Below are 27,454 nucleotides of genomic sequence, written 5' to 3' on the forward strand. Positions count from 1 at the left end.
ATAATTGCAGTTAATGTAAATAATGACTCATTCAAAAACCATACAAAAGTTAACTTAACCAATTCTTCCAAAATATGGAAACTGAACTGACAAATTCTTAAAAATATTTTTAAAATTAAATTTCTACAAAAAATAAACAAATCACAACCAGGTTTTGTTAATTTAAATTTACTTTTCCTAAAGATTTCAATTTGAATCTAGCCACCTGATCCGCGGTCTTCCTCTACAGCGCTGTCCTGTGGGTGCGGATTCGAAGAACTTTCCGGGCCGGAGCATGGTTTCCATGCGCTCTAAGTGACCCCAGAAATCCTTCGTCGTTGGACTTTTACCCTTCTGGCTAAGTCAACGTCACAGTACAGCCCCTACAGCTCGTCGTTCCATCTTCTCCTCCACTCCCTTTCGATGCATACGGGACCGTAGATCACTCGAAAAACTTTTCTCTCTAGAACGACCCAAGTTGCTTTCATCCGCTTTTGTCATAGTCCATGCTTCTGCACCGTATAGCAGGAATGGGATGATAATTGTCTTATAAAGCAACACTTTGGTCCCTCGCGCGATGACTTTACCACTCAATTGCTTTCTTAGTACAAAGAAACAGCGGTTAGCAAGAGTTATTCTGCATCTGATCTAAGCGCTGGTGTTGTTTTCTGCGTTTACAGCGGAGCCTAGGTAGACGAAGTCCTTGACTACCCTCAAAGTTACGTCTGTCGATGGTGACGTTTTGAACAAGACGTCGGTGTTGTATGTCCTTGTCTTGACGACAGCATGTCCTTTGTTTTGCCCTCATTAACCGTTAAACCCATTTTTCCCGACTCTGACTCAATACTCACAAAAGCCCCATTGACATCACGCTGAGTTCTTCCGATTTTATCAATGTCATCAGCATATGGTAGTAATTGGGCAGACTTTTGAAAGATACTGCCTCTAGTGCTGACGTGTGAGCTTCTGCACTATTCTTTCAAGCACGAAGTTAAAATAATCGCATGACAGCGCATCACCTTGTCTAAAACCTTTTTTTGACATCGAAAGGTTCTGTTAAGTTGTTTCCAACGTTTATGGAGCAGCGTGAATTCTCCATAGTCATCCTGCACAAACGGACGAGTTTGGCAGGGATGCCAAAACTAGACATGGCTCTATCCTGCAGATGCTGTCATATGCGGCCTTGAAATCGATGAAAAGATGGTGGGTGTCGATTTGATGTTCTTGAGTTTTTTCCAGGATCTGCCGTAATGTGAATATTTGATCAACTGTGGACTTTCCTAGTCTAAAACCACACTGATAAGGACCTATTAGGTTGTTGACGATGGGCTTTAGACGTTCACATATTACGGCAGAGAAGATTTTATAGGTGATGTTAAGTAGACTTATTTCTCTATAGTTGGTGCAGTTTAGAGGGTCTCCTTTTTTCAGGATCGGGCAAACAATACTGAGGTTCCATTCATCGGACATGCTTTCTTCCGACCATATCTTACAGATAAGTTGGTGCATGCTCCGAATTTCGTTTCACCTGTTCATATATTTTTCGAACTTCATTCCTGCTTTTAAACCTCTCAACATCTTCGACCGCATGCTTCCCATGCCTTCTCTTTTTCCTTCCGAGAAGTCAGTGTTCCTCTCGCCTCTTCTGATCATAGAGCTCATGAGCAGCTCTGGTCTTTTTTTGCAGCGCTGCTTTGCGTGCCTGTTGTTTGGCTGCATTTGCCTGCCGACATTCCTCATCAAACCAGGGGTGGTGGCTGTTTGAAACCCAGCACATCAGAGGCGGTTTCTCTGATTGCATCTTGGCAATGTTGCCACTGGTTTTCGATACATTGTGTTGGCGGCAGAGAACTTCGAGAGAGGTTACTGGTAATTCGATCGGAAAAGGATCTAGTGATCTCTGGCGATTTACCTTCCTGTTTTGCCTTGGGTCTGGAAATCCGAAATGCTACCTTGGCTACAACAAGGTAGTGGTCCGAGGCGATGTTAGCTCCTCGGAAAGTTCGTACATCCATAATGCTGGAAGCGTGTCTGGCGTCAATCGAAATATGGTCAATTTGGTTGACGGTAGATTGATCTGGAGAAGTCCAAGTTCCTTTGTTGATGTTGAGGTGTAGAAAAGGCGTAGGGGAAGGCGGGGCATAACGGGCACCCGGGGCATAATGGGTTCTGTTTGTATTTCCATATCGAATAAAGTGGCAGCTTTGAAACGCAATCTACCTGCTCAGACATATCGCTCGCTATTGGGGGAAAACCGTTTTTTGATTTGAGATCGCAGTTGCGTTGTGTTTTGAGCAAAATAAGATTTTACATAGTGTTTATGTTATTTAGAGGCATTTAAAAGTGTATTTTTCTGAAAACTGGGCAAGTGAATTTTTGATTCCATTTATTTTTTATCAAGGTAAGTGAATATAGTTTATATTATATCAGTTTGTTTTTCCATTTATGCTACGTTTGTAACTTATTTTTGCAATGTGTCTATAAAAAGTGTTTTGGGGCAGAATGGGCGAGGCATAATGGGCATGGGTGCCCATTATGCCCCGTTTACTTGCATGAAAAGCCATTTTGCTCCTTTGTTTTGAACTACGATCCTATCAGCATTTTTCTTATTTTAGATGGTTCGGAACTATGTGAGGAAGACCCAGCGACAAGAATGGAGCAAAGACAGGATGCTCCGAGCTGTTCAAGATGTAAGGTCAAAAAAAATGAGCTGTAAAGCTGCTGTTCGAAATTAAGAAATTCCTCGAAGCACCTTACAAAGATTTGTAAAAAAAGCTGATCAGAACCCCGACCTTCCACTTGTGATTGCAAAAGTGGGAAACTTTAATCCCGTTTTTTCAGAAGCTCAAGAAAAAGAGCTGGCCGAATATCTTAAAGACATGGAAGGCCGCTTATTTGGCTTCTCGATGAAAGATGAAAGGCACATGGCCGGTAAACCCAAATATATTCGAAGACCATGACTTCTTGCCTTGCAAAACCACGGATATGTTATATGAAGAGCAACCTACTTTTGACCTAAATTTGCAAGCTTCTCAAGTGCAACAAACAGGCTTATCAACCACTGATCCACTTATGTTAACAGAAGCTTCATTTACAAGAGCGGTAGACGCATCAATGCTGTCCCATCCACTTACGTTATCTACAACCCCTGTTTCGACAATGAATGATCAATCCACGACACCAATTTCTTACCAGAAATCCGAAATGCCAATAAATGCATTGATACAATCTACAAACCATGTTTTAGCAATTGACGATGCGCCAACGCCCTCAACTTCTTTCCATAATTGTTCACCATCTCAGATTGTAGCAGTTCCCAAAGCACCACAAAAAAAGAGAGCTTCTAAGCGTCGGTTAAAAACTGCAATTATTACAAGCTCTCCTTACAAAGAGCAGCTGGAAGCTGAAATCACCAAGTCCAAGCCTCCCACAATGAAGAAAAAGAAAATCATCGCAAAGGTTAAAAAAAACAAAAAGGCAGAAACTTCAGACAGCAAAGAAGACGAGGAGTGCTTGTATTGTGGGTATTTATACTCCCAGTCTATCGAAGGATGGGTTTCCTGTAGAGCTTGCGGCAAGTGGGCTCGTTGTTCATGTGCTGGAGAGGATGATGTTGATGATGAATCCAACCACATATGCTCACGTTGCAATCCAATTTAGCTCCATGCCCATCATGCCCCGCCTATGCCCATTGTGCCCCAGCAGCGGGGCACAATGGGCAAATTGAATGATGTTTTAAATTGCAAAAAAAATATTTAATCATTTATTTTTAACAAACTGTCTAATTTATATTTATTCCTTAATAAACCTTCTTTTAAATAAAAATTGTTCAGATATTCCTAACACATTTTTGAAATTGTTATTAACAATAATCCTTAAAGGGCCCATTATGCCCCGGCTTCCTACTGGCTACCATGACTTTTCGCCCCGCAGCAAAATCTATGAGCCTGAATCCGTTGTCAGAAGTGTTGTCGTGCAGGCTGTTCTTCTCGATTATTCCACCAAAGATGTCTTCCCTTCCTAGCTTGGCATTTAAATCGCCCAGGACTATTTTAATGTCGTAGCTAGGACAGTTCTCATATGTTTTGTCTAGGAGCTCGAAGAACATGTCTTTGGTGTTGTCGTATTTGCGAATTTACTATTGATACGTATGGTCATGAGGCGTTCATTGATGCACCTATAGCTCAAGACTTCTTGCCTAAGTCTGGCTCCAATGACGAAGCCGGATCCAAATAAGCGCTGTTTTTTTTCATGGTAGCAGTCAGGGTAAGGGTTATAAACTCACATTAAAGTCCAAATCATTTACTAAAACCAGTGAAATTTTTTCCAGAGAAAATACAAAAAATATTACTCAAAAAAGGCTGAAATCCGACTCACACACGACAATGGAATTAATCATATAGTTGACAAGTCTTTTTATAAATTAATAAAATGTGAATTATAAACTAAAGTGTATACTAATGAAGCCAATCTGTCAACAATATTTTATTATGTCATTCGCCATTTGTCTTTGAATGTATGAAAAGTGGGTGGATGAAACGCCCTCTGTTAATGCTCTTAACAACAGCTCCATTCCAACCCTACCAAATTTCATTATTCTATGTTACAAATGTGTTAACTTTAAACAAATCTTTTAAAATGAAGTGGGTGGATACCACGCCCATTTAATTAAAAACAGTAATTGTTTATTTTTATTTATGAGCTTCTAATTAGTTCTGCTAATGTTTTCCATATCGACTTAAGAACATAAGAACAAATGGTGACAGATTCAAAAACTTATTTCGTTTTGAAACGCTTTTTCCACAATAATTTTCAATGTCGTTTTTCAATAAGATTTAAAAAAACTGTAAAACACTCTTTGAATGGACTTTTAAGTTATGATAACATCAGTTTCGGTTCAAACATAAAGTTGTCAAAAATGTCATAAAAACTTTAAGCACGACCTTTTATTAACTTCTACAGTAAAAAAACCATCTTCTATCCCTTTCAATCACAAAATCAGTTCAAGGTTTTAATTTTCTTTTTATCTACGTATAAAAATCGTTTTAATTTTCTATATGTCAATAAAGAGCAGAACAATAAACAAATACAATTTTTTACTCCACCTTTTTCCATATTTACAAAATTTACATTCGTACTTTTCTATTACTTCAATATTTCTATGTGTATGTGTAGCATTTCCATAATATCTTCTTTTTTTATTTGCAATTTTATTTTCAGTATCCACAGTTGCTGTTGAAGCCGTTCTGGGTCGGACAGCATCCTTGCCATGTGACATCGAGCCAGAAGCAAAGGATGATAGAGTTTATATGGTTTTGTGGTTTAGAGAGAGCGCCGGCAAACCACTTTACAGGTAAATTAGAAAATTTTCAATTTAGCATGAGGTTTTCCAGTGATTTTGTTACAACAAACTTTATGCATATATGTAATGTATATATATGCTGTAATATAACAGTACAAAATCTACATTCATAAGGATATGAATCCTATGCAGTTTTACTCTCCATCATTTAAGCCGCCCGCCACTTTAAATCGAATATAGGCACAGGTAGATTATAAAGGCAGGTATATAGGAATAGGCGAGTTCATATTGAATATAAAGCTGTTATATCCTCTCGTTTTGTAGGTACAATCTACCAACCAACCTTTCAAGCTTTCTTTTTAATTTTATGTTGACGTAGGTTTATAAATGTTGAATACATGACTAAGTCTATAACAAACTATACTATGTAGCATACGTTAGTTAAAGTGATGCAGTCCATATAAATGTCGTGTCGTATCTACTTTGTGGGTGGCAGCACATTATACCTAGCTTCATAGATGTTATGTAGCAGGTACCTAGGCAGGTCTATGAAATGTGGTACAGATAGTAATTTTTTTTTTCATTGCTGTTACTTGTATGTACTACATGTGGAAACCTTCATCATCATCATCAAGACCAGGACATTTAAGCCACACTAGGTTATTGTAGAATGTAGGTCTACGTTACGTAGATTGTAGACCAGAGGAGTGGTTAAAGCTTGTGAGTTAGTGGAGTTAGTGCAGTGGTCAACTAGAACAAGAGGCTAATGATGAATGCTTTGGTTAGGGAAGCCTCTTTTGGTGGTAAGCTCGAACAATTTGTCAACTAGGAGTGACGTTTTTGTGTGTGTGTTGCTCTTTTATAATTTCGGAAAATAATAGAGAACTACTGTAAGCCACGGCGGGCGAGGTTGTTTGCATGATATTAAAATTGGAGGCGAAAAACCTAAACATTTCGTTTTGCCTTCAAAATTAAAGCTTTTATGGCTGAACATTTTTCATTTTGTATAATTAATTTAAGATATTTGATTGAATTATAAAGTTAGTTAGTGGTTTTATATGTTAAAGACTTTAGAAAACAGATAGTTAAGAACATATTATTAAAAAAACGAGTTAAGATCACAATGCAATTCTTCGGAATCATGAGAACATGAAACAGTTTTGAAAATACATAGTAACATCAGCATAAATGACACAGAATGCTTGAACACTATATGGTTAATTGTTTATAAATAAAATAAATGACTACCTTGTGGAACTCAAAAGTTGAAAAGTACAGAGTTAAAAAGTAAAACAGTCAAAATGCAGTGTAATTGTTTTTACTTTTAAATGAATCAATATCAATATAATTTTAAGGTGGCCCAATAGTCTGTTTAGAAATAGAGCCTAGTTACTTATAACTCTCAACCATTTCTGTATGCGAATAATGTTCTTTGGGACGGAGGGGACCTTAAGTCTTAAGCTGCATCCCAAAACGAAACAGTCCTATGCACCAACCATTACACCACGGGTATACCCAATTTGCGGCTTGTTTTTTTGAAAATAAAGGGTGATTTTTGAGTTATTATCTTTTTGCTAATTCTGGTTTGAACAACTGACGTGTTTTTCGTGTTTTGTTACCCTGTCAAACATCTTCAGTTTGGTCTATAGTCTTAGCATGAATAATCTCTCGAACGAACAACGCTTGCAAATAATTGAATTTTATTATCGAAATGCGTGTCCTGTTAAGAAAGTTCATCGCGCGCTTCTTCCATTTGATGGTCAGTTTATCGACCCATTGAAGCGGCTTTTCGGGCTGCTGTGACAAAATTTTGCACCAAATTTACATTGTTGGGCATTAAACCTCCAACACGCTTACGTAGAGTGCAAACTGGAGCAAATATCGCAGCTGTATCGGCCAGTTTTAATGATGACCATCAATAATCGATTCCTCGGCGTTCGCAGCAATTGGGCATCTGTTACGATTTTGGAGTGATTATCAGCCAGAAGCATTGCCAGAGCTACCAATGCATCCAGAAAAAGTCACAATTTGGTGCGGTTTATTGGCTGGTACGGTCATTGGACCGTACTTCTTCAAAGACGATGTGAATCGTGAAGTAACTGTGAATGGTGAGCGCAACCGTGTGATGATACCCAACTGTTTTTTTCCCCAAATGCAAGACCTTGACTTGCATGACATGATAAGTGGTTTCAACAAGACAGTATCACATGTCGCACAACACGCGCAACAATGGACTTATTGAGAGGCGAGTTCATAGTGATTCATAAATAGTAGACTTAAACAGTTTAACAATTACCGACAATTTAGCAAAAGGTCTGTATTTAATAAGTTCTTTTCTAGTATTTAGTCCAAATTTTCAATGTCACGGAGGCACAATCAAGGTTCTATGCCGGTAATGTGCCCAATTATCTGATCGCTTTACTCTTGAACTGTTTGATTATCGACGTACACCTTTTCAAAAAGCCGCAAAGAAAGAAGCCAATATCAAATCACATGATCTTGGCAGCCTATTGACATCACCCACACGTAAGAATACACAGCAATTAATTTTGTCATGCAGAAGAGCCTTAGCTGTTGAGCTTCGATGTTCATTCGCTCGACATGCACTAGGCATCTTAAGCGTTGAATACGTAGTTTTTTGACCAGTGGCAAGTCGCTGTACAGCTGGTATAACTCCGGATTAAATCTTTTCCGCCAGATGTTACCTTAGCTGTCAACACAAACCGGACCATAGATCGTACGCAGAACCTTCCTCTCGAAGATACCAAGAGATTCTTCATCCGGCTGGGAGAGGGCCCATGGTTTTGCAACATACAGCAAGACTGAGATGATTAAAGTTTTGTACAGTGTCTCTTTGATACTTTGCGATAGGGCCTAATTCTAATTTTAACAGCAAACAAATTCGTTTACCACCTCGAAGTTGTACCTGTCAATTCTTACGTTTTGACCAAGTCTACGGTGTGAATCGACTCTATTTGACAATAGTAAATACTTTGTTTTGTCTTCGTTAATGTCAAGACAAATTTTTTCGCCTCAGACTCAATATTAGAGAAGGCACCCGTCACTGCTCGTTTGGTCTTTTCCATAATATCGATGTCATTTGCATATCCCATATATTGTGTGGATTTTTGAAAGATGGTGCCAGTTGTATTGGCGTTGGTGTTGCGCACCACTCTTTCAAGAACAATATTGAAGCAACTATACTTGACTGCGCATCTCCTTGTCGAAGTCCTCTAGTGGTTTCGAACGTTTCGGTTGAGTCTCTTCCAATTTTGACGCAGCAACGAACATTTTCCAGCGTCATCCTGATAAGTCGTATCAGTTTGGTAGGGATACCAAAATTCAACATGGCACAGTATAGTTCGTTCCTGTCTACACTGTCATAAGCTGCTTTAAAATCGATGAAAAGCTGGTGTATTTTGATGTAATGTTCTTGGGTCTTTTCCAGGATTTGCCGTAGAGTGAAAATTTGGTAGATTTTCGAGGCCTAAAGCCACATTGGTAAGGGCCAATCAGTTCGTCAGTAAATGGCTTCACATAACACGCTGAACAAGATCTTGTATGCGATGTATAAAAGGCTGGTGCCTCTGTGGTTGGCGCAGAGAATTCCACTACAGTTTACTGCTCCCTGTATCAACGACGAGCGTTAGAGTTGCACTGCGGTGAGTTGAGGTAGACGGCTTCTTCAGCCACACCACACTATCGCCAACAGTAGCAATATTGTCTGCAGCACGAGCTGGTGTTTTCACATCTGACACAAATCCGATTACTAAAATTTTTGCAATATTTCTCTGATTGTATGCACATTTAGACTATTAAATTGACCTTAGAAATCAGTTGATTGTTGGTTTGGTTTTGATTGTCATAATAAGCCCGCATAACTAACTATGTGAATAATGAATATATCTTTCTATGGTTCAAATTGAAATAGTCTATATTTGAGAAATGTTAAATAAAATGCAGAAAAGAGCTTGACGTTCAAGTTTGGTTTACATTTAGGAGCGCCCCTAAAAATTTAACCAGTCTTAATATCATCAGGTATTCAAGTATCGTCAAGATTATTTATGAACTTTCCTATTTTGTTTGTATTGATATGAAAGTTCATATCAGTCTAATAAGTAAAAGATGTTAAATAATCCAAAGTCTTGGAATATTGCGTTAGATCTATCATAAATTGGAATATCAAACTTTAAGGTATTGCAGCTTAAGTATCCTAATTATAGGTATAAGTATCAAGATTGAAAGCGCTTTAAAAGGAGTCCGAACAAATTTGGGTTATAACTCGTGGATAATGACTTAAAACGTCATTGAACTTGAAAAGAGATGGCTGCGAAAAAGGTTTTACTTTATTATATATAATTTTTAAAAATGCATTAAATTATTTTATAGATATCTCTTTGCACATTCTAAATGAAATTCTGTCAAAAATCAACCAACCTGGTATATCAACACTGCAGAAGCAATTTGCGCTTATCTTTGAACGAAGCAGACGGTTTCGATTCTTCACATCAATAATTTGACACCAGCTAAACTTTTCCAATAAGGTGCGTCACATCACAAGTTTTGTGAACTATGACTGCAAAACTTTCCTCATTTTTGCTGTAGTTTTAGTAAGTCCAAATACTAGAAGATGACAGTTCTAAAAACAACAAAAGCTCAATTAGTGGACTATTTAAAATAAAATCTTTTACTGGAAAATCATATATTTTAAATCTATTTTTTGTTTGTTGCCTTGGAAACATTTTTCCTGGTATCTGTTGTGGCTTGTTTGACTATATACCCAAAAACAGCATAAGTGAATTGATGAGATCCAAACAATTGTTTTAAGATCCTTGTTGAACACGATGGATATCAAACCATTAAACATAAACCTTATTTCACAACATGGTATATTTCATCATATGTGAAACTCAAAATGTTTTGAAAGCCAGTTAGTAAAATTATACCTCTTACATGAAGATAACGTGCCTACCTACTACCTATAAAGTTAATATAACGCTTTTCATAATTTAACTAAGTTTGATAATTGTTGTTCTTGAAGTTTTCGTTTAATTACGAAAGTAAAAACTTAATTCTTTTACTTGCCTTCATTGCCATCAAAGCGTCTGCTTCTTTAGAACAACCTCACAATAATAATACACTACTCTCTACACCCTTTTACCCTTTCGCCCTTTTCAAACACCCACCACCACCAAAGAGCTGGTATAGCCTCACCTTGCAAGTTAAATTTTTAAGGTAATTTCTGATGAAACTTGTAAAGTGAAAACAAAAACTTCTTATTTCTTCTTTTGAAGAGCTTTTAATGAAGCAATCACCGGAAAATATTTAGATTTCAACATAATTCTTCGCCTTTCCAGTTTTGAGTTCAAAAAGGCAAAAAATAAAAAAAATATGTTAAAAAAGGAAACTAGTCTTGCCAAAGGAGGCCGAAGGAGTATTGAAATACAAATTAATAGTGTTATGTACTTCTCCTCGAAAAATCATGAACTATGTAATATTGCTTTTTAGCACGCAAGCTAAGGGTAAAAGAAACCCTACACCATAACCGATTTCCTATACCTAGGCGATAGAGTCGAGGTTAGATTTTTAACCCCACTATAGAAATATTTAACTGCCATTTCGTGATGGTGGAAACATTAAGATACACCGTTGAGTTCAATTTTATTTTAAGTTTTATTTTCTTGTTGTGTCTTTTTTTGAATTTTTGTATTCTTAGTTTTATACTTTTTGTGCTACTTTTAAGGAAAATTCCGACAATTTCCAACACAAAGGTGTTATTTATTTGCTGATATGTTGACAGTGGTAGTAGTGGAAATTCTTAAAATGTGCAATAAAGGAAAGCGTTTGCATTCCGCAATCGCTTTCAATAACAACCTTATAGGAATAAATCTTTTGCAAGGAGACAACAAAAAGGACATCGCAAGTAAGAAAGGAATATCGAAGGAATTTCCAGCATACTAACTTGCTTTGAACATATTAAGAAATGAAAGAATTTTGAAACAAGAAATACAAAATGTACATTTTGTTATATGAGTATTTAAAAATGAAGAACATTATACTAAAGAGTATTCAATTCTTAAATTTTCAGAAACTTTGTGTTTTTAAATTTGATTAAAACTTACAATATTCCAGGTTTTCTTGTTCTAGACATTTAGAGGCTTGGTGAAGCCTAATAGGCTGCTCGTTGTTCTTCAAGATTATTGAAGAAATGTCTGTCTAAGAATTTTTTTCTAATGTGGCATAGTGGAGGTGAGTGGCATAACCAGTGGACTCTGTCTTATTGTTCTTCCTCATTAATACAACCCCTGCAAGGTCCGTTTTTCTTTAATGCTACCCCAGCACATTGTGCCAATTATTATGCTTGCAAGCAGTTATAAAGTCTTTTTGTCGAGCTTGTTTTTGTTATTGTCAAAATGATGGTATATTTTCTTAGCCGTGTTTCTAAAGTTTCAAGGCATTTCCATATCTTTCATTGCTTTCTTGGACTAATGATGAAGTTTAATTCAAAGGATGTGGTGTCTTTGGTTGAGTCTATTGATTGATTCATTTTGATACCAACCCTCACCGGATCATCAGCTTTCTTCAAGTCCACCGCTTTGAACTGATATCGGAGACTTATGTTATGCTCTTAACTAAGAAAAGTATGTTGCAATAGTAATTAACAAGCTTCGATTTGATTGCTGTGACAGAAATCAATTTAAATATTACTTGGCTATCAATGAATTTGGTGATTTCAATGCCATTATTGATACCTGTTTTGCAGCTTATATATGTATAAATATTATCGGGAAGTCTGAAAACTTGGCAAGATTGAGTGTCTCAAAGAAGAAACTTTCTGCTCCATAACACTGCCTTTCGTTCTTTCCTGTCAGGAAAGATGGTGTTAAAGGTTTGGTTGAAGTGCTTATACTGTTTCGTAAGTATTCCCGTAGAATTTTCTCTTGTCCGATGTGACTGGTTTTCTAGCTCAGCCGAGAAGTGTTGTTTGCAGCAGTTTCCTTTTATAGATAGAAATAATAGTAAAATGAATTGTATTTTCTTAAAAAAAGTGGTTATAAAAACAAGATTGTGCTGGTGTTCAAAATGAGTTATTACAATAATTGGTTTAAGTTGTCTGTCAGGTTAAAGTTTTACTATTTATATTTATGCTTAGCTTAAATTTACCTTAAATATTATAATATTCATTCAAAGTCAAGTTGCGTAACTAAGAGCATATTTTAAGAATTTGTATAAGTTTAAATAACATTCCATATTTGAAAAAACTCGTTCCGATCAATTTTGTCTGCTTCTAGAAATAATCTCCGGTATGAGTTGAAAATAGGACGGACGTTGACGAAGTGGTAAGTGTTCTCAGCTGCATCAAGATTACACATTGAGCATAAGGCAACAGTGCCATACTAGCATTCATGTTAAGTAATCCGCACCTTGTTCTTAAGATCATTCTTATCATTTTTCGTTAATTTGAGTCATTAAAATAGTTGGATACCTTTGTGTATGATAAATTGCTATATGCGTCGTGAAATAGCGATTATAAAGCACGTTCGGTAGAATCTATCTACTGTTGTTCTTTCAGTTTAATCAAAAGCATGTTGCGGGCATGTTTCCAATCAAAATTACTTGCTTCAGAGAAGGTTTTTTGTATGAAATTTTATACGCACAGTTTAAGGCAGCTGCTTGCCGAATTTACAATTGAATATTTAGAATGAAACAACAACAACTTGTGTGTGCTACCACCAAGTTCATAGGCTGGAGTTATAGCTATTTCACGGGGACCAACCCGATCATCAGACTCCTTTAGTGGTGCTTAATCGCTTTATGTTCAATTTAATTTTTGAAGAACTTTTGCCCGAGCTGGGCTTGAACAAGCGATAGTTCGATAGAACGAAAAAACCTGTAATTGGCTTACAACTTTCATGTGGGTGCGGTGGCGTAGTGCGTAGTGCACTAGCTCCTCACACGCTAGATTGCTTGTTCAAGCCCAGCTCGGGCAAAAGTTCTTCAAAAATTAAATTGAACATAAAGCGATTAAGCACCACTAAAGGAGTCTGATGATCGGGTTGGTCCCCGTGAAATAGCTATAACTCCAGCCTATGAACTTGGTGGTAGCACACACAAGTTGTTGTTGTTTCATTCTAAATATTCACTTGCTTCATAGTTGATATAATGATGCCAGTCGAGCGGGAAAGGGGTGACCATTCCTGGGCCTAAGAAATATTATTGCGAAGTGCTGCGAAAAGTACGCGTGGTAATCTAGAGTTGGGTAGACTGAAAACTTTTCACAAATATTTCAAATGTATTTCAATGGCATTAATAAATGCTTTTGGAAGACCGATATAACGTAGTTTGATGTATTATTTGGTAGGTTGAAACATCTTTTGACGAAAAACCTTTGAAGCTTTTCACATTGAATGTACTCTTTGTACCCCAATACTTAAGCCCAGAATGGAGATCATTTAAGAACAAGGCAAAAAGCAGAGCGCTCAAAATGCAACCGTGTTTAACGCCTTCGCTCGTTCCAAAGAAATTATAGGTACTGCTTCCATCCTAGACGACGACAACTGTATCTTGGTATAATAGTTTGATAATTGTAACTATTTGCGTCGTGATGCCCAATGTTATAAGTTTGTGAAAAAGAACTTCTCTGTTAGTTTTGTCAAACGCAATTTCTAAGTCTATAAACCAAGTATAAAGTTTCTATTTCTGGGTTAGTTGCAGCTGAATAAGACATGAAAGATTAAAAATATGATTAATGGTACTATAGTCTTTTCGATATGTAGCTTTTTTAATCTTTGAGTATATTTTCGATCTAAGTAATGAGGTGGCTTAGGAGAACTGAGGTGAATTTGTATAGGGTATCGAAAAATGAAAGCCCACGATAATTAGATACCAGACTAGCGTCATCTTTTTTGAAGAGCGGAAAAATAATTGATTTTTTGAATGATATTGACATTGTTCTTGTTTCATAGATTCTTTCCAGCAAAGTGTGAATTAAAAATTTTTTAACATTTTTAGAAAACTTATATGGGAGGCAATCTCTAACCGGAGCTTTGTTTTCTTTTGAAGATTCAATCGCAATCATAACTTCATTCAAATCAATTTTGTGATCAAGTTCAGGTATTTCAACCAGATTTGTTTCACGGGAATATTCTCCGCTGCTTAATCGATCTGAATTAAGGGAGTTTTCGAAATTTTGCATGAATTCGAAAGTTGTGATTTAGGTTTCTCTATTCGTAGGATTACCTCGTATCTCTGCCAGTTTCCACCCATCGTTTGCAAGTTGACTGAAAATTCGATGGAAGTTCGAAAGTTGTTTTTCTTTACATGGGGCTTTAAACTTTTTTTTGCATCACAATAGTTTTTTTCTGCTTGCACGAAATTATATTTTTTTTATAAATGTTAAGTAGCTTAAGTTAAGATTTTCCAGCTTTATGACAATCCATATAAAACCAGGATTTCTTTCGCTCAAACTTGACATTGGAAGAGTTTTTGCACAGCAACTTCGTCAACTGTGTTTATCTATGCAGCACGTCTATTGGTAAACCAATTAAGTCTTGGAAGCAACATTGAACCGGGGAACTTTGCGTATCTTCAAAAAGGTTGTACTATAGATCGAGAAACGTTTAATCATTTCCAATGTACTGTATGAAGGGCAGCAGTAGTCAATCACTGATGATCCTCTTGTTGACACAAAAGTAAACTCTCAAGCATCATCGCCAAAGCCTCTCCCGTTAAGTATAATAAATGCACTAATATTTTCCAAGAGCTCACAAAACATATTGCTGTTGCTGTCACTTACAGTATCTTTTGAGATTCTCATACATGAAGCGATTGTTATTTTGATCCCAGTTCTGACGATAAGATCTCCCATAAGTATAAAGGGGTTTAATTAAATTCTTCAAACAAGGTATTTAATGTTATAATACCTATATAATATGCCATTCTCTGTATCCTTGCAAGGTTTTTATGTTTCTGGCATTCGTCATACCGTTCTAAATAATATAAGTGATTACTAGTCTGACAATGGCAGTATACATCCTCGTTATGGTTTTAAGACAAAGTTCCCCAGTTTCTGCAGAAGATCCTATTATTAGTTGGATCTCTATAGTGTATAGTGCACCTATTGATCTTTTTATCTATAAATACAAATTCTAGGTTTTTAGCTTGATCTAATAATTTCAGTGGGGTTCGCTCTATATGAGGGAATTTTGTATTCTATTTCTAAAGAGTATTAAGGGGGTTAGTAGTCAATCCGCAGTTTTTTCCCAAGTGCAAATACGAGTTGCGGCTTGGTTCAATTGTTAGGAATTCTCCTGTCGGTAGCGCTACATCATCTTCGTAAGCTTCCACTTTAACTAAACTGTTTTCAAGTTTGGTAAGGCTTTCATTCATTTTTTTTTGTTTTTTATAGTAATCGAGTACTCAATGGGTTTTTAATACCCTTAAAATGTTTGACGTTTAAACACAGTGCGAGCTTTAGGAAAATATTGAAGGGTTAAAGAGGAGATACCGATGCACATTGGTCTTAAAGTTTTGAATATCAAAATGATAGGTAAAAACAGAGCTGGGTAAAGCATTCCACATTCTCGATGTGCGGTTAAAAAAAGAATCTCTAAACTTGACAATGCGTCCGAAATTGAACTCAAGGTTAAATTGATGTGCATTCCTAAAAGTATGAGTATTACGGCTGAATTGTTTTAGGGGAGGAATACAACTAGCTAAATCGATAGAACACTGTTTATAAAAATATCAGTAGAACAACGAAAGGCATGAAACATTGCGGCAGTGTTCAAGTGAAAAATGTCTTGCACCGTCGCAAAAATCCTAAGCACCTAGCAGCATTTTTTGCAATTTCGAATTTCTGATCATTCCGTAAGAGGTGATCTGTGATATTCATACCGAGTACTGAAAGTTGATTAATTTCCTGGATCCAAGTGAAGAGGATCCAGAGGTGTTTTGAAAGTACACTTCCTTAAGGCGTACCTCTGAATGATGATACTTTAATCTAGTCTATTTCAACTATCTAGAAGTTGATATCGCTATGTTTACATACACAAATTTTCCATTCTTTAATGAATTGGGCTTTTTTGTATGCACTCTTTTGTTCGATATTAAAGCTCTTTAAATATCTACGATTGTTGCCATTGTAAACACATTATCATGTAGTGTATTGTCTAAAGAAATCACCAAGTTAAAAGACCGTCTCTACACTTTGGCTTTTTAAGTAAGTGTGTTGTATAGGAGATAAGATTTCTTGCCTCAGATTGCGACATATGTATGTTAATATCTAGAATTCTTTTAAAGATTTTAAGAATAAACGATAAAAGACTTGTGGGTATATAGTCTTTAGCATTGTTTTTGTCTGGGCTTACCAGCTTGCCAGCATTAGGTATACAAACTACTGTTGTTTTTTAAAGCGAAAAATTTTAAAAAAAAAACCAATGAAATTGCAGTTTTACAAATTGTATTTTACAAACAATTGTTTCAAGAATACATGGTAACGCCTATAAAAAATTTAATTGACTGATATTTAACAAAAAAAAAAATAGTTACAATAAAGATTCTAATTTTTTTTAAACATCTAATAATACCTCCACAGAAATGAGTTTTAACTCTGTTATTTATTGTGTACTTTTACGGAGTGCTTCTTGCTACGCTCTAGAAGATGACAGAATCTGTATTCTTCAACCGTTGCCTTCGAATTGGTTGTCGGTTTTTACCTGGCAGTAGCTTCGTATATGACACAATACCCCAAAATATGGTCACATTTCAAGCAAATTGATATAACATATTCCAACCATCAATTTCAATTTTGATTTTCTCCATAAACTTTGGTACTCAATATCAACGAGTGTCGTAACCTCGTTTATAGAGATCTTAGAGCAGACTTTCCGTTGATATCATTTTTGTATTAGAGAAACATATATTTTATGAGCATCGACAATCTGAAAAGAACGATAACCAAAATATCAACTTGAAACCGAAAATGTATCACACTACTTTTTGAAGATACTCATCTAATAATTTTACCCTTATAAAATACAATATTATTTGGAAGTTTTAAGTCCACCAATAGGAAGTTATATAGTGTGGATAACATTTCAGTCCCCTTTTTTGATTTATCCAAATATAATAATAAAAACTTTAATGAAAATAGAAAGAATGGAAAACAAACAAGCGTAGATATAAAAAAAAAGGAACAGCACAAAAGTTACGTATTCGCCACAGTTCATTATGAGAACAAAGTTAGATTCTCTTGTTGACTTTTAATAGCCCAAACCTGAGTTTTCTAAAATATTGAATTTTTTCCCAACATTATTGGAATGTAAACTTTAAATGGTCAAAAGAAAATAAAAGCTTTTATAAAGAGCCTAAATGTATAATAAAAGAAAGAATATGCACTAAAAACGAAGATGATGTGTCACTTCCCAAATCAAGAAGGTCATAAACTTTAAACATTCAAATGGAACGAAACGAAAAATAGAACTCTTATCAAATACAATATGTATATCTAAATTAAAACATTACAAAGACAGAACAATGTCCTTGCTTTCTTATTTTCGAAAATATATCATTTTCAAACTACGTATCCGTGTAATGTGCTTTTTTCCTTATATTCAAAACATAAAAAAGGTATCAGCACTGCTAATAGATTAAAAAACAAAAGAAACCTTTGACTTTTGTGCGGATGGCATCTTGTTGCTGAGCAAGGATATACACCAACCCAACATTTAAAATTTTAAATAACCCTAACTCAAAATAAAATGTCAAAACATTCACTTTGTATTTTGATTAAGAAACGCACAATTTTAAAGAAAAAGACGTTTTCTTTTATTATTCCCTTATCATGCCATCCACTTATTGCTCATTTTGAACAAAACATCCACACCAAAAAGATATAAGGACCAGAGCCCACAATAAACACTGCGAGAGATGTTCATTGATTTCCTTTCAATAGAAATACAACCAAATGTCCTTTTCCTCCTTACATCTAACGGACGGTACTAAAAGTGGAGGTATCAACTCCATTCCATACCCCTACCCCATTTAAAGGACGAGCAAAATATGTATCATCTGCTTGCGGCCTAATGCCCAATAATAAACAATACCCACCGATTTACAGGGAAGTGTCATCGTTGTCATTTGGTCCTTAAATGAAATTTAGTGAATGAATGAATGAATAAAAAAAAATCGACAAAGACGATGATGGATAAAAAGAATCAAGAGATCCTGGTTTTTGCACTTCTTGTCGTTCTTCACTTTTTTATTCCGAGATAAGGTATTACACTTTTAAGCATTTCTTTTTGTTTTGTTGTTTTGTCACACTTTTGAATGAAGAATACAAAAAAATTAATTTTTTTCTATTCCCTTTTTTATGACATTTTGTATTCTTTCTTAGGAGATACAAATACAAAACTTAATACACACAAAACTATACATACATACATGCATCACCGGGAGCAACAAAGGAAGAAGAAGGACGCATAAATATTTATGACTTTCGAGGACAAGTCGAATAATATAAACACTTTTTTGCTACCTTTTGTTATCCTTAACTCATGTGAATTGAAAATACAAAAAGAAAATTCAGAAAGAAAGGAAAAGAATGTTTGAGCTTGGGGCAATCGTAACGGTATACAATGCATTGTTGAAACATAGTTTTATGATCCAAATGATGTTTCCTTTTTTTGTTGTTGTTGTTCTTGTTGTATAGAAACACTATAGGTACTATAAAGGTGGGTTGAAAAAAAAGGTATTCTTGTTCTCAATTACGAATTCCGGAGGGTCGGCTGTAAGCTTCCTCCAAGGAAGGTATAAGATGAAATTCAATTTTCACAAAAATGCATATAAGGCGAATAGGTTAATTTGAAAAATAAAAAGGAAAAAAAATAAAAAGGAAATAAAAGTTTGTAAAGAGTGGAAAGGAAGAAAAGGATTGACATTTATTGACATTTGATTCGAAGTTACACGTCATGGTGAAGCTATTTAAAATTGGCTTATTTCGTATTTGAGACCCTGAACCTATAGTTAAGAAAATCTATACGAACATTTAGTTAAGAATTTTATTTACTTTAAACTTATAAAAAGGGTTTTTCAATGAGCGCTCCATATCTTTTAGTTAAATTAAATTTATTTTCGATGTCCTTATGTGCTAAAACAAAACATTTCTTTTATATCAACAATATCTTTTTTACAAAACAACAATATGTTTTGAGAGCCCTGAATTTGTGAATGTCGTTTGGACCATTAGGTCTTGGTGGTTAACTCACATTAAGTTGTGTCACTCTTTTCATTTGCAGATGATATTGATTTTAATGCTCATAAATATAATAAATGAAAAATTAAGCTGGGATGCGACCCACACTGATAACTTCCCATCCCGTCTGTCGATTTGTCTTACTTAAAAGTTTGTCTAGATTTTATTTTTTATGAAAAAATTGACTATTGGATTTTTATATAAAAATTACTGAATATCGAAAACAATATTTTCTGTGAAATAAAGAAAGTTTGAAGCCAACATTTTTAATTTTTGAAAAGCTATTTGAGTCGAAAGTAAATTTTTAGCAAGTTTTAGTATTGTTTTTTTTTTTTAAATTTTATTTTTTGTGAAATACAATAAGTTTGAAGCCAATATTTCAAAGTTTTGAAAAGATATTTGAGTCGAAAATCAATTTTTACCAACTTTTGTGAAATTTTGTGTAGTTTTTTTTGTATAAAAACTGTCAATTCGATTTTTTTCAAAATATCACTGAATGTTGACAACAATATCTTTTAAAAGATAAACGTAAATTAAAGCCAAATATCTCAAAGTTTTGAAAAGATATTTGAGTCGAAAATCAATTTTTACCAACTTTTATTAATTTGTTAATGTTTTTATTTTTTGTACAAAAATTGTCAATTTGATTTTTCTCACCATTTTTCAGAATGTTAAAAACAATATTTCTTATAAGATAAAATAAGTTTGAAGACTAAATTTTTGATTTATAAAAAAACCGTTGAATGTATTTTTTTCAAAAAATATACTTCTTTAATATCACGTTACAATATATTATATAAAATTTAACTCAAGCCTCTAGCGTTTTGGGTTCGTAAGATATTTAGGGTTAACTAAAATTTTCAAGTTTTTTTCAAACTGCTATGGTAAAAAAATCACCCACTCAATTTTCTTGGGAGTCCTTTCTGCATCTTTCTGCCTCATTATCTGTGTAAAAAAATTTATTTAAAGTCGATATCTCTCTTGGTTCTTGAGCTATGGTTGTTCGGAACAACAAATACGTATTGGATGAATGAAATTAATTTCAAGTCAATATCTTCTATTGTTCCCGAGATATCGAGAACCGAACACCAATTTTTACGGATTTGTAGATTTTAATTTTGTATAAAAAAATTGACTGTTGGATTTTTATAAATCATTTACTGAATGTCGAAAACAATATTTTCTGTAAAATAAAATTAATTTAAAGCCAATACCTCCAATTTAAAAAAAAAGATATTTGAGTGGAAAGTATATTTGTACTAAGTTTTAAAATAACTTTCTATGGGAAGTTAAAAATATTAATGAAGAACTTAGTTCTTATATTCTCACAGTTTTTTTTAAATATGATGGTTATTTTTCATAACTTGACAATAAATGATATACAATAAATCAATGCTTTACAGGAGAGACCGTCTGTGTGTGCGTTTATAGTTACGACCGTGCTAAATTCAAATTTTAACGAATTTCTTAACAACATCCAAAATAAGGTATGTTGAAGTCTTTAGTGAAATAAGTTAATTTAATTGTTGACGAGCCATCTTGAATTTCTTACCAACCAACCCCACTGAGAAAAACCAGAATAACTTTAAACAATCTAAAATTACCTATAACGTCTAGATTCTACGAAGAAAACGTGATGATAAATTACGGCAAAGATACTACAAACTCTCAAAGGTAGTTAACTTTTCTGGTCATTTATACAAATTCGAGATTGTCATGAGTCTTCCTATTTTTGAGAGCCTAAACGATTTTATTTGATAAAAACCTTCTTTTGCACTTGTTCAGTATCAAGAATATTGAAAGACATTAACATACACAAATGTACTGGCCCTGATAATATCCCTGCTTTTCTTCTGAAGAGGTGTTTTTCAACGCTAGGAACACCACTGGTCACCTTTTCCATCTTTTGTACTCTACAGGTCTTTTTTTCAAGTGGATGGAAAACAACATTTTGTCTAGCCTGTCCCTAAAACAGTAGAATTGTGTTCCTACTTTTTAACACCGTCTTTTCGTTGTTTTACTGACATTCTTAAAACCCATTTGCCTCCCCTTAAACAATTTAGTCTATTACTTGCTGAAATTCTTATTAGTTTACCCTGGTATTTAATTTCGGACGTATTTTTAAGTATAGAGATTCTTTTTTTAATCACAAATCAAGAATCTGGAATCCTATAGCCAACTCTTTATTTATTTATGTATTTATTTAAAAAGTTAAAAACAGAATTCATAGTTAAAAATCAAATAAATAACAAGTGGAAATTTAGTAGCACCTCTGGCTGCATCACCCGCCATTTCATAGCATTTGATACGAGAATACCCTGGTACCATGCTTGTGCATCAAATTGTTTCAGAGTAGGGCATCGGTTTGTCTCATTTTTTAAGTATTTTAATATCCCAAGGTTATCTGTCAGGATTATACTTCGCTCTTTGAACTGCTGGTAGTTCAGCAATGTAGCTGCCTGCTTCATTAGGTAGTAGTCCTTGCCAGACCGAAAAGGTTTCAGAATGCAATCCCCACTTGACTACGGAAAAGGATCAGTTATCATCTCTATGTGAACCACCTATATAAAAGTTGTGATCAGGGTTGACCTTTTTGAACATCTCTTGGTTTACCTAGAGTTTGGAACATATCATCCGTCCCAAGGGGGCGGACTATATTTGATTGAACCTGGTTCAAACAAGGAGTTTGGTTGGACTTTTATCAAGCTAAATACTTTTACAAGTGCAGATATCGAGTTTTTCCGTTTTTTATTTCTGAATTAGTAATTGCATTGGAAATATTATACAAGGGATGCTCTCGATCGGCAAGGGCCTTGCTTGTCAAGTAATAGCTCTTCTTTTGATAAAGTAATGAAAAGAGTGATACCCAGTTTCAAGTCTAAGTGCCTCGATCTTTGTTGATTTTAGTGCTCCTGAGGCTGTACGAAAGCAATTGTTGATCGCGGTGTTAATGTCCTTGCAGTTTTTGATTGTTGTCCACATGTAGGTTGTAAGTCCATATTGTAAAATACCTTCAACGAGTGTTTTTGCTATTTTTAAGGCTATTTTAAGATGAGGTCCTTTTTTCTTGGAACAAATCATTTTCAGGAGGTAATATCGTTTTTTTAATTGAAGAATTACGTTTTTTACCTGAATCTTACATTTTAAATTAAAACTAAATGTAATACTCAACATTTTTAATGGCAATGGCAATGGATTACAATTTCGTTTCCAACGTACGTGCAGTAAATCTATTATTGAAGGAGGGATTATGGCGCTTTTTCTTTTCGGACCATGTGGATAGATCTACCTCTATTTTCTAAAATAGATTTCACCTCCATCGGGTCCGCAGATGCTACTACACAAATATTTTCAGCATAAAGCCCAACAAAGTCAAGTTAAGGTTTAAGCTGCGTGAGTTTAGTTAAACGCGAACCAACAAACTCGTAGGTGTTGTAAATTGCTACCGAGAGAGGAGACCATTGAAGAGTTCCATTGTCGAGTTTAAAAAGTGTGGATTTATAACCATCAACATTAACTCCAAAGGTTCTTGAAGTCATAAAGAACGCGATAAGTTTGACTATCCCAAAAGCGGACTCCCAATTGTGACATTTGCGTAAGGACGGGAATCATGGTGACACGATCAAAAGATTTATGTAGGTATAGCATAACTAGACAATGTTTGGTCTTAGAAAGATTTTCTGCGAGTTTGTGCTCTTCTCTTCTGTCTTAAATCGCATTGTCCTGAATGTGCATTTTTTCTGCAAACCAACATATCCGTCAAGCGATAATTTTTCAAGAATTTTAGAATGAATGGACAGCAGTGCAATTGGTCGGTAATCATCGAAATTGTAACGATTTTGGGGTTGTTTAGGAATTGGCTTCAACTGAACCCTTTTTCATTCGCTTGGAAAAACACCAGTCATTAAAATGTTGTTGTATAACAAGCAGAGTTTGCCTTTTAGGTTATCGGAGCATTTTTCAACCATTTTATAGGTAATCTTGTTTCAAGTTCGTTTACATTGAAACTATTTTTTTCTTCTTCTATGGCAATTAAGGGATCATATCCTGTTCCACGGTGTTCGACTATCTAATGATGGGTTCATTGTGTTGACGAAGTTTTTCAAAGAAGATCGGTTTTGACTGAAGTAATTCTCGTTTGAATTTTGCACAACTTCTTCTTCGAGCTTTTTTTCCAGGCATTGTCCTTATCCATTATTATTTTGGCTATATCCGGTGTAAACCGTACTGGATTAGTTTTTGATGAACGTCTCTTTGTTTGTGGGATCGATTAAGCTGCAGTAGTTCTAATTATTTTCTAATTTTCGACGCCTATTGGTTGGTGTCTGAGCCTATCGTTTTCATCCTATTTTGATATTAAACACTTTAAGACCAATGTGCATGGTGCACTGGTACGAATTACATAGTCCATTCAATCAGTCCAATTTGTTCTATTTCTTCGTAACTTGAATATTGTCATTAAATGCTTGAGAAACCCATTGCGATCAAACACATTTATACATAGCAATTTGAACGAACAGCAAATTTGACGGATTAATTTTTTTACAGTATGTACCTTATCAACTGTCAGAGTTAGAAACTCCCTTTTAAAGACTAGACCGATTTGACCATTTAGAATTGAATACAAAACAAAATAATATTTTTACAATGTTTTTTTTTTTTAAATGCAATTCTGAAAAAAAATAAACCGAAACATACTCTTACGTTAGGAATGCTTTTCACTACGCTATAAATAGTAAATGAAAATGCCTTGCTTACCTTTGATTGGTGTATAAACATTTATGTTTTCTTTTCTTTCAAAGAAACTTTTATTATTTCTTGGAAAAGAAAATCAAAAAAAAAAAAAAAAACATGAAATTAAATTACTTTTGCATCGCACCAACGACGACGAAGAAAAGAAAAAAAAGTATCAACAACTGTGACTATAAAGTACACATACACTCGTACTTTACTTTGTACCATAATGTCCTTAATCCTACTCTTATATAGGAAAAAGGCTCAATGTTCAATTTGTACCTACCAGGTCAGCATTACAGCTTCACAGCATCAGCATCATAAAATAATTTTCTCCAAACTTTGGCATCTTATAATATTACTAAAGCAACAATATATTGTATAGGTATACACCTTACCTTCACTTACACTATACACTACTTACAGTATGGATATTGTTCCGCCCTTTGAATTCCTTTTTGTTCGTATAAAGGTTAAGGAATATACGAGTACCTATAACATATTTGTGTATAGTGGACATTTTTTCCATAACATAAACCCTTGAAGTAAATGGTCCCAAAATATACGTTTTCGTCCTCTTCTCATTGTCGTTGTCGTTTTCGTTGTCGTTGACATCGTCGTCGTCGTTGTTGTTTTCATCGTTTTCACCACATCAAAAAGGAAAACGTTTTATCGGTCTGATTTCTGAGAAGAAAAAGGGTGTCAACGCATGTATTGTATATTGTATATTGTATATGAGCTTTGTACGGTGTTGAAATATTTTTTGCAATTTATATTTGGTACAAAGTATGTATAAATGTATATGTGCACTTATAAATATATATTAAATACACTCAATTCTTATATTTTTGGAGATGTGTTAAATTGACTTTCAAGTGCCAAAGAGACCCAACAACTACTACAACACTTCCAATGAACAAAAGCTCTTAATAATTCCATTAAAAAGATCCACTTACACTCAGAGAAAAAACATATATTCCTTTGGAGGCCTGAACACTTCTTATAATTTGTTTCCATCATGACACAAAATAAAAATTACAATAAATTACGTAATCGTACCTGTCTCTGTCGAATGTTACGAAATTACAGTTTTTAACAATGTAACTTAAAATAATAAGGTCTAAGGCCGGTTGTTTCTTAAGATCAGGTCTAGATCAGCATTGAACGTAGGCCCTGTCTATCGTAAAAAAAATAACGATAAGGTGACGCAAAATTATTTTGAAAACTAGGGCCTAGTGACTTATAACTCTCAACCATTTTTTCAGGGATGAAAGGGACCTACAGTTTTAAGCCAAATCCGAACGGATAATGACAAGAATTATCTTGGAATATTTTTCAATTCTTCACACATGGCACATGCATACGTGTGCATGAAAAATACATATATATAAGCTTGCAATGGATTGGAGAAGTTGGTTTGGGGTTTGCTAAAAATTGTACTGTCTTTATCCCAAATACGGTTTTATTGAATATTATTGAATTTAAATGTAAATTTATCCAATTTTTAGTACACATAAGAGACCTGCACAGTATTAAGAAAAGGGGTCAAAAGCGTCCAAAAAAGTTTACCACGAAAACAGCTTTTCGTAATTTTCATTGAACAACTTAAGGTTATACAGTTCAATTTCAATTTTACATAATATAGGTGCAATTTATGTGACTGTATAAGATATTTAGTCATGTAAAACCTAAAAAAATTAACGTTTTCTCTTTGAATTAGAAATTACTACTTGCATCGTATAATACAAGCTATATTTTCAAATCAAATATCTTAAAACTAATGCTGGTGTGCCCCACAGTTCTGTTTTGTCTTCAACACTCTTCATTACGAACTGAGTTTTTTACGGGCATAGCAATTTAAAACGGAATAAAACAAATCAGATTTTTAAATTGACATAAAGTTTACTTAATTTAAATGATAATCTTCTGGGTTTGTAATTAAAATATGATTTCTGGCATATGATACATAAATATTGGAGGCTTGATTTAAGATGAATTTTTCAACTTTTTGTGGTTGTTTATTAACCCATAACGCATGTCCTCCAAGTGACCAATAGTCAATAGTCAAGCGGCATTAAATAACACGATTTTTGAGGCTTATTTACTTGTCCGTGCAGTAATCTAAGCAGATTCCTTCAATAAATCAACTATCAAAACAGCTGCGTGCATATCATGTTTGTCCAATTAATTATTACATAGCATAGGTATAGACAGGGATCTAACCCAAGGCCTTTGGCATGACAGTCCAACGCACTTTTTTTTTATTTAATTCAGTATTTTTTAAAACTATCTTAAAGCTAGACAAAATTTCATAAAACAAGTCTATTTATCCATAACTCACAACTAACTTACTGGCCCCATACGGACACTCTAAGTTAAATAATAATACTTAATTCTAATGCCTTTCGGCCCTAAGATCTATTTAACTCCACCTCAATTTTTTTTTATCATTAGGAAATTTAAAAAAAAAAACTAATATCAATAGGTATCCTTTTTTATTTTTACTTAAAAAGTACTTAAAAGTAGGGAGGGTTAAGTCGACTGCTTAAAAACAGCCGTTCCGTCAAAGCGAAGGCTCCTCTGGCAGTAGTCAGAGCAGCATTTATGTATATGTCTGTCGAAATATTAATACTGATCTAACTAGATACCGAGGTACTTCACTACACTTTTGCTCGCTAATGGCTGCCCGAGAAGATCAACGATGACCATCTTGCGCCAATTCTTAGACGTATCCCTCGTGGTCTCAGCCAACGGAGTCCGAAACAGAATTGTCTCCGACTTATGGACATTTATTTTCAGTTTCCAGTCGTCACAATATCGCTGAATCTTGTCGAAATCAGGATCTTCGGCGTTCGCAATTTATTGCCTTTGTAAGACTATTTCTATCAGATGACTGGTGTAAATGCTGAAGAGAATGGGCGAATTCACTGCTCCCTGTTAAAGAATACTTTTAATTAAGAATGTTGTGGTAGAAGTTACATTGCCACTTTTGACAAAAAACTTTCTACCGTTAAACTTAACATAAAGTATATACAACAATGGCTTGCTTATACCAAACCTGATCACTTTTAGGTAAAGACCTTCTAACCATACGGTATCAAAGGCCTTTTCCAAATCAACCAGAACAGCACCTGTGCATTGTTGTTTTGATTTATTCCATTGGATATCAGAAACGAGTTTAGAAT

General features: G+C 34.6%; 1 protein-coding gene across 1 annotated transcript in view; it reads left to right on the plus strand.

Moving 5' to 3' along the window:
- The first annotated feature begins 2,892 nt into the window (after positions 1 to 2,892).
- The window catches only part of LOC129938522 (uncharacterized), a 263,598-nt gene continuing 239,036 nt past the window's right edge, over positions 2,893 to 27,454 (plus strand). The window contains exons 1-2 of the mRNA XM_056046146.1: positions 2,893 to 3,328; positions 5,200 to 5,332. Of these exons, the coding sequence (XP_055902121.1) occupies positions 2,893 to 3,328; positions 5,200 to 5,332 (569 nt within the window). The remainder of the gene's footprint in view (positions 3,329 to 5,199; positions 5,333 to 27,454) is intronic.

This window comes from Eupeodes corollae, chromosome 1 (assembly GCF_945859685.1).
Source record: "Eupeodes corollae chromosome 1, idEupCoro1.1, whole genome shotgun sequence".
NCBI lineage: Eukaryota > Metazoa > Arthropoda > Insecta > Diptera > Syrphidae > Eupeodes > Eupeodes corollae.